The sequence below is a fragment of the Pundamilia nyererei genome, unplaced genomic scaffold, assembly GCF_000239375.1.
Source record: "Pundamilia nyererei isolate P.nyererei 1_Seehausen unplaced genomic scaffold, PunNye1.0 scaffold00259, whole genome shotgun sequence".
Classification (NCBI taxonomy): Eukaryota; Metazoa; Chordata; class Actinopteri; order Cichliformes; family Cichlidae; genus Pundamilia; species Pundamilia nyererei.
The window spans coordinates 536735-552223 of NW_005187660.1; the positions used below are offsets into that span (position 1 = coordinate 536735).

The 15489-nt window shown below is 42.5% G+C and overlaps 1 protein-coding gene across 2 annotated transcripts in view; it reads left to right on the top strand.

Moving 5' to 3' along the window:
• The first annotated feature begins 2302 nt into the window (after positions 1-2302).
• The window catches only part of traf7 (TNF receptor-associated factor 7), a 17737-nt gene continuing 4550 nt past the window's right edge, over positions 2303-15489 (top strand). The window contains exons 1-18 of one of the 2 annotated variants that reach the window (XM_005749989.1): positions 2303-2434; positions 5508-5682; positions 5858-5909; positions 6011-6102; positions 6296-6412; positions 6559-6651; positions 7208-7241; positions 7339-7561; positions 7669-7803; positions 7973-8068; positions 8162-8283; positions 11353-11426; positions 11543-11591; positions 11846-11973; positions 12148-12230; positions 12331-12370; positions 12498-12614; positions 13619-13741. In XM_005749989.1, the coding sequence (XP_005750046.1) occupies positions 5569-5682; positions 5858-5909; positions 6011-6102; positions 6296-6412; positions 6559-6651; positions 7208-7241; positions 7339-7561; positions 7669-7803; positions 7973-8068; positions 8162-8283; positions 11353-11426; positions 11543-11591; positions 11846-11973; positions 12148-12230; positions 12331-12370; positions 12498-12614; positions 13619-13741 (1692 nt within the window). In that variant the 5' untranslated portion in view covers positions 2303-2434; positions 5508-5568. Of the gene's footprint in view, positions 2435-3076; positions 3150-5507; positions 5683-5857; positions 5910-6010; positions 6103-6295; positions 6413-6558; positions 6652-7207; positions 7242-7338; positions 7562-7668; positions 7804-7972; positions 8069-8161; positions 8284-11352; positions 11427-11542; positions 11592-11845; positions 11974-12147; positions 12231-12330; positions 12371-12497; positions 12615-13618; positions 13742-15489 lie in introns of those variants that run through there. The other variant, XM_005749990.1, reaches the window with a different exon arrangement.

The window sequence follows — 15489 nt, forward strand, 5'->3', positions numbered from 1 at the left end:
CAAGGTGCTGGAAACATTCCTCAGAGATGCTGGTCTATGTTGACATGATGCATCACAAAGCTGCTGCAGATTTGTCCGTGATCTTAATCTCACCAATCTCCCACATCCCTGAGGTGCTCTATTGAATCAAGATCTGGTGACTGCAGAGGTGATTTGACTACAATGAACTCAGGAAGCAGCCATCAGAAGGTGGTACGCTGTAGTCGCAAAGGGATGGACACAATCAGGAACAATTCTCAGGTAGGCTGTGGTGTTTAAATGATGCTCGGTTGGTGCTAAGGGGCCAAAGGTGTGCTGAGAAAATATCCGTCAAACCATTACACCACAATAACCACAATAGTTTCATTTATTTTGAACATGTAAAACAATATGCAGACAGTCATTTAGCAAAAATAGAACAAAAACAATACGATTAAAAAAAAGTTGAATACAAAGCGTATTGTTGTGAAATCGATCAATGCAGAGCAGTGTCACAAACCACGGAGGCCCCAGAAAGGTGCAATCAAACGTTGAGTTTATTAACAGCCCGGAGAAAACATCAGCATATGTCTAATCACCAAAATACATGTTGTGGACACTTATAAAGCAGTGGGGTACACGCCCCCCCATGGCGTCAATGACAGATTAAAATAGGTTCCAGACATTAGTCACCGTTAATCGTACATCTTTAATAGCTATAACAGACATAGAACTTCTCTTTTCTATAACACCTTCCATACAAGGTAATAAACTTCAAGCCCTCTGGTCTCTGAGGCTAATTATTGACTCTGATCGTCTGTTACCAAGTAGAATAAAATATATTAAGACACCAAATGAGTTGAGGCCTCAGGCCGGACACATTCCTAGATTATATGTATTATATGTACTGTAAGCATGCATTGCAGTTATCCTTCTATGTTCTAGTTTCCCTCAGCATGTATCACCTGGACAGTCACGCCAGTGAAGCTTAAGACCCTTAATGACCCGAACATCAACTCAAAATAAGCTCAGATATGCAATGTGTATAAAATACTTCTGACCGTACTTGCAATAAAAGTTAACATAATGGAAGGATCCTCAAATGGACATCTTCAATCAACAACTGTAATGCAGTATCAATACTGTGAGAAATATTATTAGATGAAATAATGCTGTAAAGAATGTTATTAATGCAGTTATAATGATGCAGATTATATGGCAGCAATAAAAGAATTTCTGTATCTTCACAGTATCTTGACATTTGCTTATTTAGTTTACATATCTGAAACAGAGTGGCAGAAAGTGCAGACTTATTTAAACCTCTTCTCCATAAATTATCAATTATTATTTATCCATCTATTCTCTTCCGCTCATCCTTTTCAGGGTCGCAGAACTCAGGGAGCTGGAGCCTATCCCAGCTTTCTCAGGGCGAGAGGCATGCTAACACATAGACACAGCCATTCGCACACACATTCACACCTATGGGCAATTTTCAGTTTCCAGTTAACCTATCCCCACTAACTCTATTTAACTGGACTGTGGGAGGAAGCCAGAGTACCCAGAGAGAACCCAGGCAAACACAGAAAAACTCCAGCCTGATGGTGGAATTGAATGTTCTTGATGTGAGGCAACATTGCACACCACAATGCCACCATGCTGCCCTTCCTTACTTATATAAACCTGAATTACAAGAATAAATATACTTCTAGTTACACATAATTTCTACACTATATGAAATACAAAACATTGTCATAGTTACTGGGAGAAACTATATTCTGATGCCATAAGGTTCCTTTTTATAACGCCCGGTGTTATTCATATTATTGTCTAATATTGTCCAGTTCTGTGTCATTAAACGTGTGTATGTGTTTTTTTCTTTCAGTCCAGTTTATTAATCTGATTCTTTCTATCATAAACTGTAAACACTCGAAGATGCTGGCTGATATAATTTATCAGTAGTAGTAGTATTTCCGTGTCATTTGGGAATAAGTTGTCTATGAGAGTGGCGCAATATGATGGAAATAAGCTCATGTGTTCCAAATGTCGCCATTTCCCGAGAAATCACAGCGTTTGTAACATTATTTTACACTTCAACACCTCTCCGCATCAGACCACCATCCACGTGCCCTGCACGTATAACGTGATGGTGGCCGCTCCGTGTCCGTGTCGGTCAGGAACCAATACGGAGGCTGAACTCGTCAGACTGTGGATTTACTTGGGAATAACGCACTTCCCAGTTGGTTTGCGGAATTTTACTGACAGCATCAAGTCCAATGGCAGGTCCGCGAGGTGCATTGTGGGTGGTATAGTCTAACAGCGGAGAAAAATATACTGATGAAGAGAACGCGTTACGAGTTCGACTACATGTCCCAGAACACACTGCGGTATCTTGAGCTGTGTGTATGTGAGGCAAAGAGGAAGATTTCAGAATTCGTCTAGAAAATTGTAGCTGCGCTGTTGTTAAACAGATATAATGGTAAGTGTGCAAAACTAAGCCAAAACGACTTTTTGTAATCATGTTCTTGCTGAATACAAAATAAAGCGGACTATTCGACCGCTGTTTTTAGTTTTTCCTGCCACAGACTGTTAGTCGCAGTGATTGCTAATGAAAATGTAACATAAGCTAAGTTAAGCTAGCAAAGAAGATACTTAAGGTTAGCAATTGTCGCAGTTTACATGGTTGTTGACAACATGACTGCAGGCAGACACGGTTGTAGACCGCTTTCTTTTATAGTAGGAAACTCGCGCTTTACGCCTATTCGCTTATATATTCCGCGTTTAAGCATTTAGCCAGCTAGCTGTCTTTAACTTTGTTCCGTTGTGTGTGTGTGTGTGTGTGTGTGTGTGTTCGTGTTCGTGTTCGTGTTCCGCCCCCCTTTTTTTACGGGAATCTCCGGGCTTATGACAGCGAGTACAGCTCCGGAATAGGTTCACTGGCGGACTGTGCAGCCCACGGACCGCATACCTTTCCGTTTGCATCATTAGCTAGTTGTCCGGGTCACTGGTTTTTTTGGCTGTCTCGCCCCCCTCTCCCCATTGTGCTTGTTTTGCTCCCTCTCTCTGTCTCCCTCACTCCTCCCCTTGGTTTGACGGTTTGCCGGTTTGCAGATGTTGAGCACAGTTTCACAAGTTTAGCACACGAATAAGTTGGACTGGGTGTATATCTTTGGAGGAGCACTACTTTTAACAAGGTAGAAGGATTAGAGATATGCTATTGTTTGCTAACTATCTGCATGTGTACTTTCTATCAATATGTACATATACACAGTGTATATGTGTGTTTGTGTGTGAATGAGCACAAACATCCGAGATTAATCTACAATTTGTAGAATTTTGAACTTCCTCTGCTGATCTGCTGCTGGCTGATGCAGCTTTACTCTCCCAGTTAAGAGACTTAGAATTATTTCACTTTGTCAATAAACACGACCTATTATGTTTTACCGTATTTTTTTCTGTCTTAATATGTAAGACAGACAGCAACTAGAAAAAGTTGCGTTTCCTTCGAAAATGCTGTGTGAATGCCGTGTAGTAGAATCTGAAAACAGCAGAAGAAGGAGAACTATCTGCAAACACTGTGCAGAAGCTGAAGTCTTTGCTGAAAACTGCGTTATTTGAAAGGGTACAGTGAACAGTGTCAAGAAAGTGGAGTGTGTGCAAGCGGTGAAGACGTGCGGCAACAGCCACAGGTAGGATTGAACCTTGACCACCGGGTCTCACAGCGCCTCACGGCATTCGCACAATGATAGCAAGAGCGGAAGGGAAGGTTTACAACATGGTAGAGCAACTGCTGTGAAGGTAGGATTTTTATTGAGAGTGAGCAGGATGGACAGGATTAGAAACGAGTGTATCAGAGTGGCAGCTTAGGTTAGCAATTTGGAGATTAAGTTAGCCTTGCCTTACTGAGATGGTTTGGACATGTGAAGAGGAGGGATAGTGGATATATTGGGGAAATGATCATCAAGATTGAGCTGCCAGTTGGAAGCATAACAAGGAGTTCAGAGCGGGTTCATGGATGTCACGAGAAGGACATGGAGAGGGTTGATGTGACAGGGTTGGCTGTGGCTCAGGCGGTAGAGCAGATCAGCTTGGTAGGTTGGTGGTTCGATTCCTGGCTTCCCCACTCTGCATGCCAAATATCCTTGGGCAAGATTGCCCTCCGATGCGTTCATCGGAGTGTGAATGTGTGTGAATATTTATTAGTTGCACTTGTGTTTGGAAGTGCTTGTATGAGTGTGTGTGATTAGGTGAATGAGGCATGAGCACTTTGAGTACTCCGGGAGAGTAGAAAAGTGCTATATAAGAATCAGACCATTTACAGAGGAGGTTGCAATGGATAGGGTGAGCTGGCTGTGGCCAAAAGAAGAAGATATAAATAATTACAAAATTGGATGCTCCTATGAAATAAAGATGGGATATATGCAAGAAATCCTTGGGAAACTAAAGCTCCAGCTTCAGTTTTTTCTGCTCTTGGCTCTGTATTATGTCATTGGAGCAAATTTCCTAATATGGTCATCTCAGCCACAAAGCACAGTCAGCAGAAAGGTGTGTCAAACGGAGGGGGGGGAAATGAGCATAAGTCCACTTCAAGCTGACATCTACTTTTTTTAATGGTCTGAAAATCAGTCTTCAGATGTCTTCTTTTGCCTGACCAACAGTCCAAAAACTACAAACATTTAATGCACTGACTCAGAACATGTTCTGTTTAGGCATTAGACAAATCAAAACAGTCTGAATTTCTTAATTTGTTGTCAGTTCAGTAACTAAATAATAATATTTCTCATTCTCAGTAGTCCATGTTGTTACTTCAGTTCTGCTCAAACCGTCCCAAAACTGAAAAGCTTTCTTGTAAAGCAGCACGAGGCCACGGTTTGTTCACAGAAAGACAGGAAATCCTGTAATGACATTAAAAAAAATCACATTACTTTCTATCCTCTCAGATCAGCTGGGCCTCAGATTTCAGTCTGGGGGTACCTGAGGAGTTTTTTGTGTGTATATTTGTGAATGAGACAAGCAGAAAGGAAACAGAACTTTTTTTGTTTTTAATTTAACAAATTAATTAACGAATGACCGAACTTTGAACTTCCTGTTATTGCTGGATTTGTGCTCTGGGTTTTCTGGATAGTCGGATTCAACAGACTAAAACATAAAACTTCTTCATAAACGTCATCTTTTCTGTGAATTGAAATAATTATGTTTGATTGTGTTGTTGTGCTTGAGGCCAGTAAAGTAGGTCAAACGTCGCCTTAACAACAGTAACTCCACTGTGTCGTTTCTTTTTCACTGCGTTGCCTCTCGTGTAGATTAAAGCTGTGCTGCAGCTTCTGGCAGTTGCTGACATTCCTCGAGCCAACTGTGGGCATGTGGCTTTTATTTTTAATTTTTGTTCTGTGTTAAAACATAACTCTAACTTAAAGCAAGCATTACGTGCTTAAGCTCTTTTTACTCGGACTTCTGTAGTTCTGGTCGGAGGGAAATAACCATACCAACTGATATCGTTTTTACAGTATGTGTCACGCTAATACCCTCCTTGTCCTTTTACCTCTTCCTAGGCCTAGCAGTCCAGCTACCTGATAGTCTTTCCTCACATATTCTGAGTGTGTGCTTTGGGTTATGAGCAGTGGTAAGACTCCTCGTTACAACCGATACTCCGGAGGAGCAGCGATAGCTAGCACAGCAACCATCCCCAGCAGCCCCTCCAGCCCCTCAGCAGACTCTGGCAACGGGGTGAGAGACACTTGCAGAAATTTGAATCATGTAGCAGGATTAGTATTCATTGTACACTATTGCTCATTGTACTCGTGATATGCAATGTATTCCCATCACAGCTTTTGTTTTATTTTAAAATAAACGGAAACTTTGACTCTGAGCTGTTCCGTCTGTGCATCTTTCTTCACTGCAGAGCAGGATGGAGGCCTCGTTCGCTCCAACTTTCTCAGCTGCTGGAGCTAAAGGTGACACATAATTAACACACCACTGCGTGTTTGCTTGATGTCACTGAAGTTTTGTTTTACTGTAGTGTTCTTTCCTCTGAGGATTCCCTTTCTTTTTTCAGCAGAAGGCTCCGGCACTTACAAGCAGCACAGACGGACTCCTTCCTCCTCGAGCACTCTGACCTACTCCCCCCGCGATGACGACGATGGAATGGTAAGCACACATCAACTCAACATCCAGTTCATGATAACGTAGTCAAAGTGATCATTTATTGGACTAAAACATGAAATGTTTTCATGCTCTGCATCTTTTTCATATTTGCACGCATGAGGATTTGCTGTGATACCGTTAGTGTGGGATTTGTTTATGACCTCTTCTTCCTCGCTGCTTCTTTTCCCTTCCTCAGCCTCCCATCGGTACTCCTCGGAGGTCAGATTCGGCCATCTCAGTCCGATCTCTCCATTCCGAGTCCAACATGTCCTTGCGCTCTACTTTCTCTCTGCACGAAGAGGAGGAGGACACGGTATGGCAGCCGGCACTTATATTTACTCTACATATATGGAAGCAAATATAAACAGATGCCTTGCAGTACATTCAGAGATCTACACAGACACACAGAGCACAGTTTTGGAGTTGAGTGAATTAACACAAGTTTATGTTTGTGAGCAGGAGCCGCAGGTCTTTGCCGAGCAGCCTTCAGTCAAACTTTGCTGCCAGCTGTGTTGCAACGTCTTCAAGGACCCCGTCATCACCACGTGTGGGGTGAGTCTTCTTTTAACTTGTAATCTTTTTCTTTCTGTCCGTCTGCCTGTGCTTTGAAAGTTGTTCCTCTTTTTTTCCATAGTTTGTCCAACAGCTTGTAAAAACCTCCAACAAATTTCATCACAGTTGTGCTCGGTTTCCTAAAGGTTTGATTGTGACTCTGAAAAAGTGCTAAAACTGACATGCTGTTGATATCCAGCTGTCAAATAAATAAAATAGTGATGACAAAGGACTGCTTGAGAAAGGGGATCATACAGGGCACATCCAGTTACTGGATTTCTGACTAATGTGAATTGGAATGAAAATAGACCTGTTTACCCTTTTTAATGACGTACTAAAAAACAAACGCATTTCCACAATATTCTAGGTTATTCTAAATGCACTAGTAGAAGTGGCTGTAAATCCCTGGTGGCCAACAATTTCTGCTAGTGTTGCAGTAAATCAGAAAAGCTGCCACTCTTTGTTAGATGCATGTGTGACTGTCAGGGCTCACCAAATATCCAGATGTTTTAAAGCAAAGTAAAACTAAACTAACTCTAACTTCCTCTTTCTGCAGCACACTTTCTGCAGACGATGTGCCTTGACTTCAGGTAACCCTAAAAAATGTGTAACAGACATTTCTTGCAGTACAATTTTGAAGTTTACTCGATTTTAACCCTACCTAATTAATATTTGTGCTCCTTGCAGATAAGTGCCCTGTGGATGCAGCTAAGTTAACGGTTGTGGTGAACAACATTGCAGTAGCCGAGCAGATTGGAGAGCTCTTCATCCACTGTAAATACGGCTGCAGGGCTGTAGGCAGCAGCGCGGCCGGTGCCACGGCCTCCAACACCTCAGTGGCCGGGAAACCTGGAGCCTACGAGGTGGACCCGCTGGGCTGCCCGTTCACAATCAAACTATCTACACGCAAGTAAGGAAACATTCCTGAAATCTAAAGTGAAACAAAGAGCTGTATGGTCTGTTTGTATCCTGTTAAAAAACATTTTCTGCTTTCATCGTCCCAACATCTGTTTGCAGAGAACATGAGGCCAGCTGTGACTACAGGCCCGTGCGATGCCCAAACAACCCCTCCTGCCCGCCGTTGCTCACCATGAACCTGGAGGCTCACCTCAAAGAATGCGAACACATCAAATGTCCACACTCCAAATATGGGTAATCCTAAAACAGCGCTTTGATGTCTTATTTTCACCTTTCTCCAGCATATTTTGTTCATTCTATGAAATTATTTCTTGCTTTTTTCCATTGGCACTGTTACTTCACTGTATTCATATTTGCTCTGTTTAACTTGTCAGTAATCTGCATCTTGTCTCCTTGCCAACAGCTGCACATTCATAGGCAACCAGGACACATATGAAACACACCTGGAGGTCTGTAAATTTGAGGGCCTCAAGGAGTTTCTGCAGCAGACTGACGACAGGTGAGCTCAGATAAACAGACTTTTGTTGTGCTGAACCGTTTCTGTTAACCTCCCCATCGGTCCTAATGTGACGTCTGACTTTTGCCTGCTTAGATTCCATGAGATGCAGCTCACTCTGGCTCAGAAGGACCAAGACATCGCTTTCCTACGCTCCATGTTGGGGAAATTATCTGAGAAGTTGGATCAGCTAGAGAAAAACCTGGAGCTCAAATTTGGTGAGATGACAGAAAAGCAGAACTAAGAATCAGTTCTCTTTTTCTAACATTCAGCAACTTCATTTGCATATTTATATGCTTGGAACAAGATGTAGTTGAGCTTCAGTGAGCAGGTGGGCTGCTTGTATGTGGCTCAGTGATGCTGTATAGCTGTCAAGAAACAGGTGCTGTGGTACCTCAGGTATACAGCTTATATAAAGAATGTGTTTTAAATAGTTCACTTTGCCCAAGTATTCAGCAAAGCAGTGCATGTGAAAGACAAGTACTCGACTCTCAGACTAATATCATGGATAGATCAGACATGTCTTCACACTTCAGCTTATTTGAGTATTCAGTATATTATCAGCACAACATGTACTGAATACCAAGATGTGCGTTTTGTTATCGACTCTAGGAGCCATCAAATTAGATTCAGTAAGAAGATATTGGCTCATACTTCCTCTGGATGTTTCACAGACTGAAGGGAAGTTCCGACTTAGTTAAGTTACTTAATAAGGCTTTAAGTGGAACTGTAGTTGTTGGTAAATAGTTTTATTTTGGTCAGGCCAGTTTCCAAAGTCGCATGGACCTGTTAGGATTATTTTTAGTTCTCCTTTTATTCTTGAGCTCTTCTTAGAGGAGCTTTGTTCAAAATAATTTGTATTCGTCTTATACCATACATGTGTGCAAAAATATTTATCACGATATATATTTGAAAATTCGCGATAACGATATAACTGACGATATAATTTCTGCGAGACAAAATACAACTCCACAACATTACTAGCGCAAAAAACCCATCCATTTATTTTTACTTAAACAAGCAGCTGTTTTTTTTATGTGCATTAAAGCTATATAAACATTTAACAGTGCAAATGCAAATTCCTTGCTGAAGGTTTAACCAAAAGGCATTTCCAGTAGACATGTGCTGACATATCCAGAGCATAACCATGTATAATATCCACTGAAGTTAAAAAGAGGTGCTTTGCAACATTAAACTGCAGTGTGCCAAATAAAAAAAGTCAAATATGTATTTCTCGGACCATAAGGTGCACGGGATTATAAGACACATCAAGCGAAACAAAGCAGTCAGATAAATCAAACTTTATTCAACTCATTCTTCTTGCTTCCTCCACTTCTGTACCATTGATTCATTAATGCTGTATTCTATCACAGCTGCTCTATTCCCATGTTGTTGCAGTACATTAATGACTAACCTCGTGTTGTGGATGGATTATCTCAGTCGTTCTCCTGGCTGAAGTTTGGTCCTTTTACAGCATCCTGCCATGCGATTACATTTGTTCCTGACCACCAAGAACACTCACGTTAACTTTTATCGAGTGGAAAAAAAGTTAGCTTGTTCATATTATGCTAACATAGCTGTGTCGCTAGCGGTCACGTAGCACATCAGATGTAATGCAGCTAGCCCAACTTCAGTAACCCTACAAACGTCACTGCTGTTTAGTTTTCTGTCTTCATTTATGCTGGAAGTGACAGCAGAGCTGTACGTTTGATTTTTTTCAGAATTTTCTCAGTCAGAACATGCTATATCATGCTTAGGTAACTAGTGAGCTAACTTCCGCTAGCTTCCTGCTAACTTCTTACGCCGTTAAATGTAATGAATTCTGTTTTCATGGATGCTTGGATGTTAAACTTCATAGTTGCAACATTTTTACAAACTAATTCTGGTTCATCCGTTTCACTCAACAATCTGCTTTCCTCCTTCTCATTCTCCGTTACCGCCGTGCTTTTTCGGCACTGCGCATGCGCGTTTTACCCAAATTCTATCGCGATGTTTCATTTTCTTATCGTTGCCTAGCATTGTACCAGTATTACAGTGAACGGTATATTATGGCCCAGCCCTATGTGCAGCATCTTAGTTCATCCTCCATCTGAAGCCGTCTTAGATCGTCTCCCTATGATGTTTACTTTCTTTTGAATGGCTGCCAGTGGCGACTCATTGCACCATCATGGGTCTGTGTCCCCAACATGTTTGTATAAATATAAACATCCACCACTTGCAATGTATAACAGCAAACCATTAACAGCTGTAGTTACTTGCTGACAGAAGAAGTGCAGGTTTATCGGGTTTGTTTTTGGGCCGGAAAGGAAAGGGGGGTATGGGGAATGGAGATGCTCTTGGATATGATGGAGTGTTATCCATGTGTGAGTTAAAATTGGAGCCTTTTAAGAATCTGCATCACGTGCATCTCCTTATGCGTGTTGTCTCTTAACTCTGTGTGGGTAAGGTTGAAGGCTACAGATTTAAAAACTACTAAATCAGTCGGCGTGCTGCTACAGGTAACTGCTCCTTTAGGAGCTAGTAGGAAACCCTCTCAAATGCTGCCTTATGCTATGCTCTGTAATGGAGAAACTATGTAAGAAAGTAGCACTTCATAATTTGCAAAATGCAGCACAGACTTAAAATAAAAAGAGACACATAACCTGGGTAATTAATATCCATCCATCCATCCATCCATCGTCTTCCGCTTTATCCGGGGCTGGGTCGCGGGGGAAGCAGCCTAAGCAGAGAACCCCAGATCTCCCTCTCCCCAGCCACCTCCTCCAGCTTATCCGGGGAACACCAAGGCGTTCCCAGGCCAGCCGAGAGATATCTCTCCAGCTTGTCTTGGGTCTGCCCCGGGGCCTCCTCCCGGTGGAACACCTCACGCAGGGGGCATCCTTGTCAGATGCCCGAACCACCTCAGCTGGCTCCTTTCAATGTGGAGCAGCAGCTGCTCTACTCTGAGCCCCTCCCGGATGGCCGAACTTCTCACCCTATCTCTAAGGGAGAGGCCAGCCACCCTTCGGAGGAAGCTCATTTCTGCCGCTTGTATCCGCGATCTCGTTCTTTCGGTCACTACCCACAGCTTGTGGCCATAGGCGAGGGTAGGGACGTAGATCAACCGGTAAACTGAGAGCTTCGCTTTTACACTCAGCTCCCTCTTCACCACCACAGACCGGTGCAGCGTCCGCATCACTGCAGCTGCAGCACCAATCTGTAATGAATAATCATAGTAAACATTTAGTTGTGCTTTTTAAAGTTTTTCTCATCGTCTTAAAGACCTTGTGTGTCTGCGTGTGTTTCAGATGTGCTGGATGAGAACCAGAGCAAGCTCAGCGAAGACCTGATGGAGTTTCGTAGAGATGCCTCCATGCTTAACGTAAGTGTGTGTGTGTGTGTGTGTGTGTGTGTGTGTGTGTGTGTGTGTGTGTGTGTGTGAGTGAACTGGAGTTTATGTGACTAAGAAGCCTACAAATACTTACTTTGTCCCTCCAGGATGAGTTGTCCCACATCAACGCCAGGCTCAACATGGGAATCCTGGGCTGTAAGTGTCTGTTAGCCTTTACTCTTCTCCTCTCTCAGCATTGGGTGAAAATCTGTGAAAGCTTTAACCTGAAATTCAAATTGTAGCTCTGCCAGCTCTCAGGATTTCCCTCCTCCCCCCGCTCACGCTTTTCCATTTCCCTTTTCTTTATCCACCTTTCAGTTCTTAACCTCTTGTTTCAGTTATTTTCCTCGCACTGTTTCTCCAGTGAAAAATGCAAATCCACTCTATGCCATCTTTCTGCCTGTGTGTAGCATACGACCCCCAGCAGATCTTCAAGTGTAAGGGGACATTTGTGGGCCACCAGGGTCCCGTCTGGTGTCTCTGTGTCTACTCCACTGGAGACCTGCTCTTCTCTGGTTCTTCTGATAAGACGATTAAGGTAACGGCTACACTCATTTCCCCGTTTTTGTATACGTGCTATTTTTGCCTGCTCACTCCTGTTTCCAAAGAGATTCAGACAACTTCCACATATAACCCTGTTTTGTAGAAAGTAGGAATTGTAGAGTTGTTGTTATGCACGGAAATACTAAGTGACGGCTTCTCTTCCTCTAAGGTGTGGGACACCTGCACCACCTACAAATGTCAGAAAACCCTGGAGGGTCATGATGGCATCGTGCTGGCTCTGTGTATCCAAGGGTAACATAATTCACACATGCACACATGTTGTAATCACTGGATCTCTATCAGCTGCAGGAATCTCAGGATGACTCAGTTGTATTTTTTTCCCTCCCCATAGTAACAGGCTATACAGTGGCTCTGCAGATTGCACCATCATTGTAAGTCTCTGCGTCCTCCCTCTTTTAGGACCAAGCTTATAAAATTTCACGATGGAATGTTTTCATACGTCGAGAAGCTCATTTATTTGCATCATGCATTTCCCCTCCAACTGTGCATCTTGCGTAGGTGTGGGACATTCAGACGCTCCAGAAAGTCAATACTATCCGTGCCCATGACAACCCCGTATGCACACTGGTCTCCTCCCACAACATGTTGTTCAGCGGCTCCCTCAAGGCCATCAAGGTACTGTTATGTGCAGCATATTTCACACAGTGTATGTTGGGTTATTTTATGGTTTTCAAATCTGTAGAAGTAGACGGATTTGCCCAAATCCTGCACAGCTGACATCTGCAAAGAATATGAAAATGTGAAAAATGAATAAACTTGGACTGTAGCCTTTAGTGACAGAGAAGAAGAGGATGCATTGGTGCTGTATGTCAGTGATGTCAGTGCTCCCACAAAAGGGACTTTCCCTACTTGAGGCTTTCCCTCCCCCCGCTCCAACCCCCTTCACTCAGCCTTTCTCAACATCAGTTCAGTGACAGATGACGCTTGAATGTTTCCACCTCTGCTGTTTAAATTTCTGATTTCTTGTTTTTTGGTTTTTAAACATGTTTCAGGTCATCAGATGACTTTTAGCGTTAGAAAAAGTTGACCAGCGTAAATAAAAAATGCTGCTTTTAAAAGAAGATTTCATTTATTAAATTAAACACAGTTATACAAACTGCCTGGGACAATGTGAAAAAGTCTTTTCTCTTCTAAATGTCAGAACTGGTTGTGACAATCATGCGTTTCTGATATTTGTCTTCATATGACTGCGGAGGAATTTTGAGCCACTCTTCTGTGCAGAGTGTTTCAGTTCAGCCACATTGGGGGGATTTCCAGCATGAACGCCTGTTTAAGGTCATGAAGCAGTTCAGTCTGATTTGATTTTAACTCTAAAACCTTCATTTTGGGGGGTTTGATATTTGTTTTGAGCCATTCAGAGGTGGACTTGCTGCTGTGTTTCAAGTCCTTTTATCTGAGTGTGACAAACTAGCTTTTTGTGGTATGTTGATGAAGGTGAAGCTGAAAATGAGTCCAGTATTTAAAAGGTCCATGTTTTACTCTAGTAAACAAATGTTTTACCAAACGTTTAATATTTTTTCACCATCTGGTATTTTTGTAATTTTTTTGACTGTTCTCTTTGGATCCAGTACTTTTTTCCTCCTCTGTTAGTTCAGTGGATTTTCTTGTCGTGTGTGTAGGTTTGGGACATCGTGGGCACTGAGCTGAAGCTGAAGAAGGAGCTGACAGGACTCAATCACTGGGTTCGAGCGCTGGTGGCCTCCCAGAACCACCTGTACAGCGGCTCGTATCAGACCATCAAGGTAAGAAAGAGCAATGTTTACCTACTTATGTCCAATCATAACTCAGCAGCTATAAATGATTCAAACAAAATAAAAAAGCATCATGAGACTGCATATGTCCACTTTACACACAAACTGAGTCCTTGCAGCCAGAAGGATTCCTGGATCTGGATTCCTTTGTGCTGTTATGTTAAACGTCTCTAAGTTTTGTTTAAATTTGATGCGTACAAACACATTTATTCGACCTCCACACAATGAGGTTTCTTTCACAGCTGCCCAAAACAGCAATGGTAATAAACAAAATCATTTTTTATTTGTCTGCGACGTTTGTTCCACCAGCAAAATCCTTCTTTAATCAAAATGATGTTTTTATGCTAAAATCTAATTATTGTTGTTACCCATTAATTCACAAACAATTACACAGTCTTAACTTTGCTTTGTTTTGACTAAGACGCCAAATTCCAGTTATTTACTTGAACTCCTGAACAGAGAAAATAGTTTTTGATGTTGAACGTTGTGCCTGATTCATTTCTGACTGCTCGGAGAAGTCCAGTGTTTGTTTTTGTTTCTTTTATTCACGTTTTAGATGGACAGAACCGTACGAACATAAACTACAGGAATGATAATATTGTCAGCTCTCTGTCCGTTGCTTATTTGCAAAAAACAAAACAAACTGAAATGCACAAAGCAAGACGGGAAGAAAAGAAAAATAAACCCAAAAGGAACAAAATCAGCTGGGAAACGACAACAAAGGGTAAAACACACAGGTGCCCAGGAACTAAAGACGACCTCGGCCACTGGCTGTATTAACCATTTTCTTTCTTTTACTGGCTGTCAAAGAAAAAGAACAAACAACAACAAAAAATATTTGAGTAGGGTTTGGAAGCTGGTGGTCGATCATTTTGGAGCCAATGTGTAAAAATAAAAAAACACCCGGAGGAAGATGGACACGCAGAGCTGGACGAACAGCCAAACATACATTTCGGTTTTAATGCAGGCACTGCTGCTAGTGTGTTGGGCTAGGTCAGGGTCTCCAGCTTTGTGTTCTGTCATCTCTGGGTGTTGGTGGGAGTACTGAGCCCCCGTGTGCAGTTACAGCTGCATCCATGAGTGTATCCCCTCAGTTATGTTCTCAGCACTGACAAAGGTTTGTGCGTCGGCTTCATTCACTTCCTCACTGTTCAAAGTACTTGGAATGCCTGTGTGTGTGTGTGTGTGTGGGCTCGTTTCATGCTGTGTGTTTGTGTATGCTCACGTCTCACTGTCTTGCTGCAGTTGGCCACTAATGACTACCTCAGGGACGTCGAAGGGAGAACAGAGAGCAAAGCGAGAGGGACTGGTTGTAGGAACGAAGGACGGTCTGTGGAAGAATGACGGCGCTCTGTTATGTGACCCCTGTGAGCGAGCAGCTGGTCTCTAGCCATCGCTTTAACTGGAGGAGCCATTTAGAGACGGTTTCCCGCAGAAACTGTTCTGACACATGTTGGCAGCATTCGGTGACGGTTAAGCTTTTAAATATTTTAGCAGCTTCATACATTTGACACAGACTGGATACAAAGTCCCCAAAGGTCTGTTTGATCCCTGGATATAGTTTGTTTAATTGGAATCATTCGATGGTATTATTTTTGTGGGACAGTATGAAAAAAGACCCTGTGTGTGGCATCACAATGTAAACACACACTCTCCTTATTAACTGCAGGGGAATCGGTTCGACAAACTCAGTCCTGGCTCAGCTCTTTATGCTCACATTGTATTCAATAAGTCCTAGA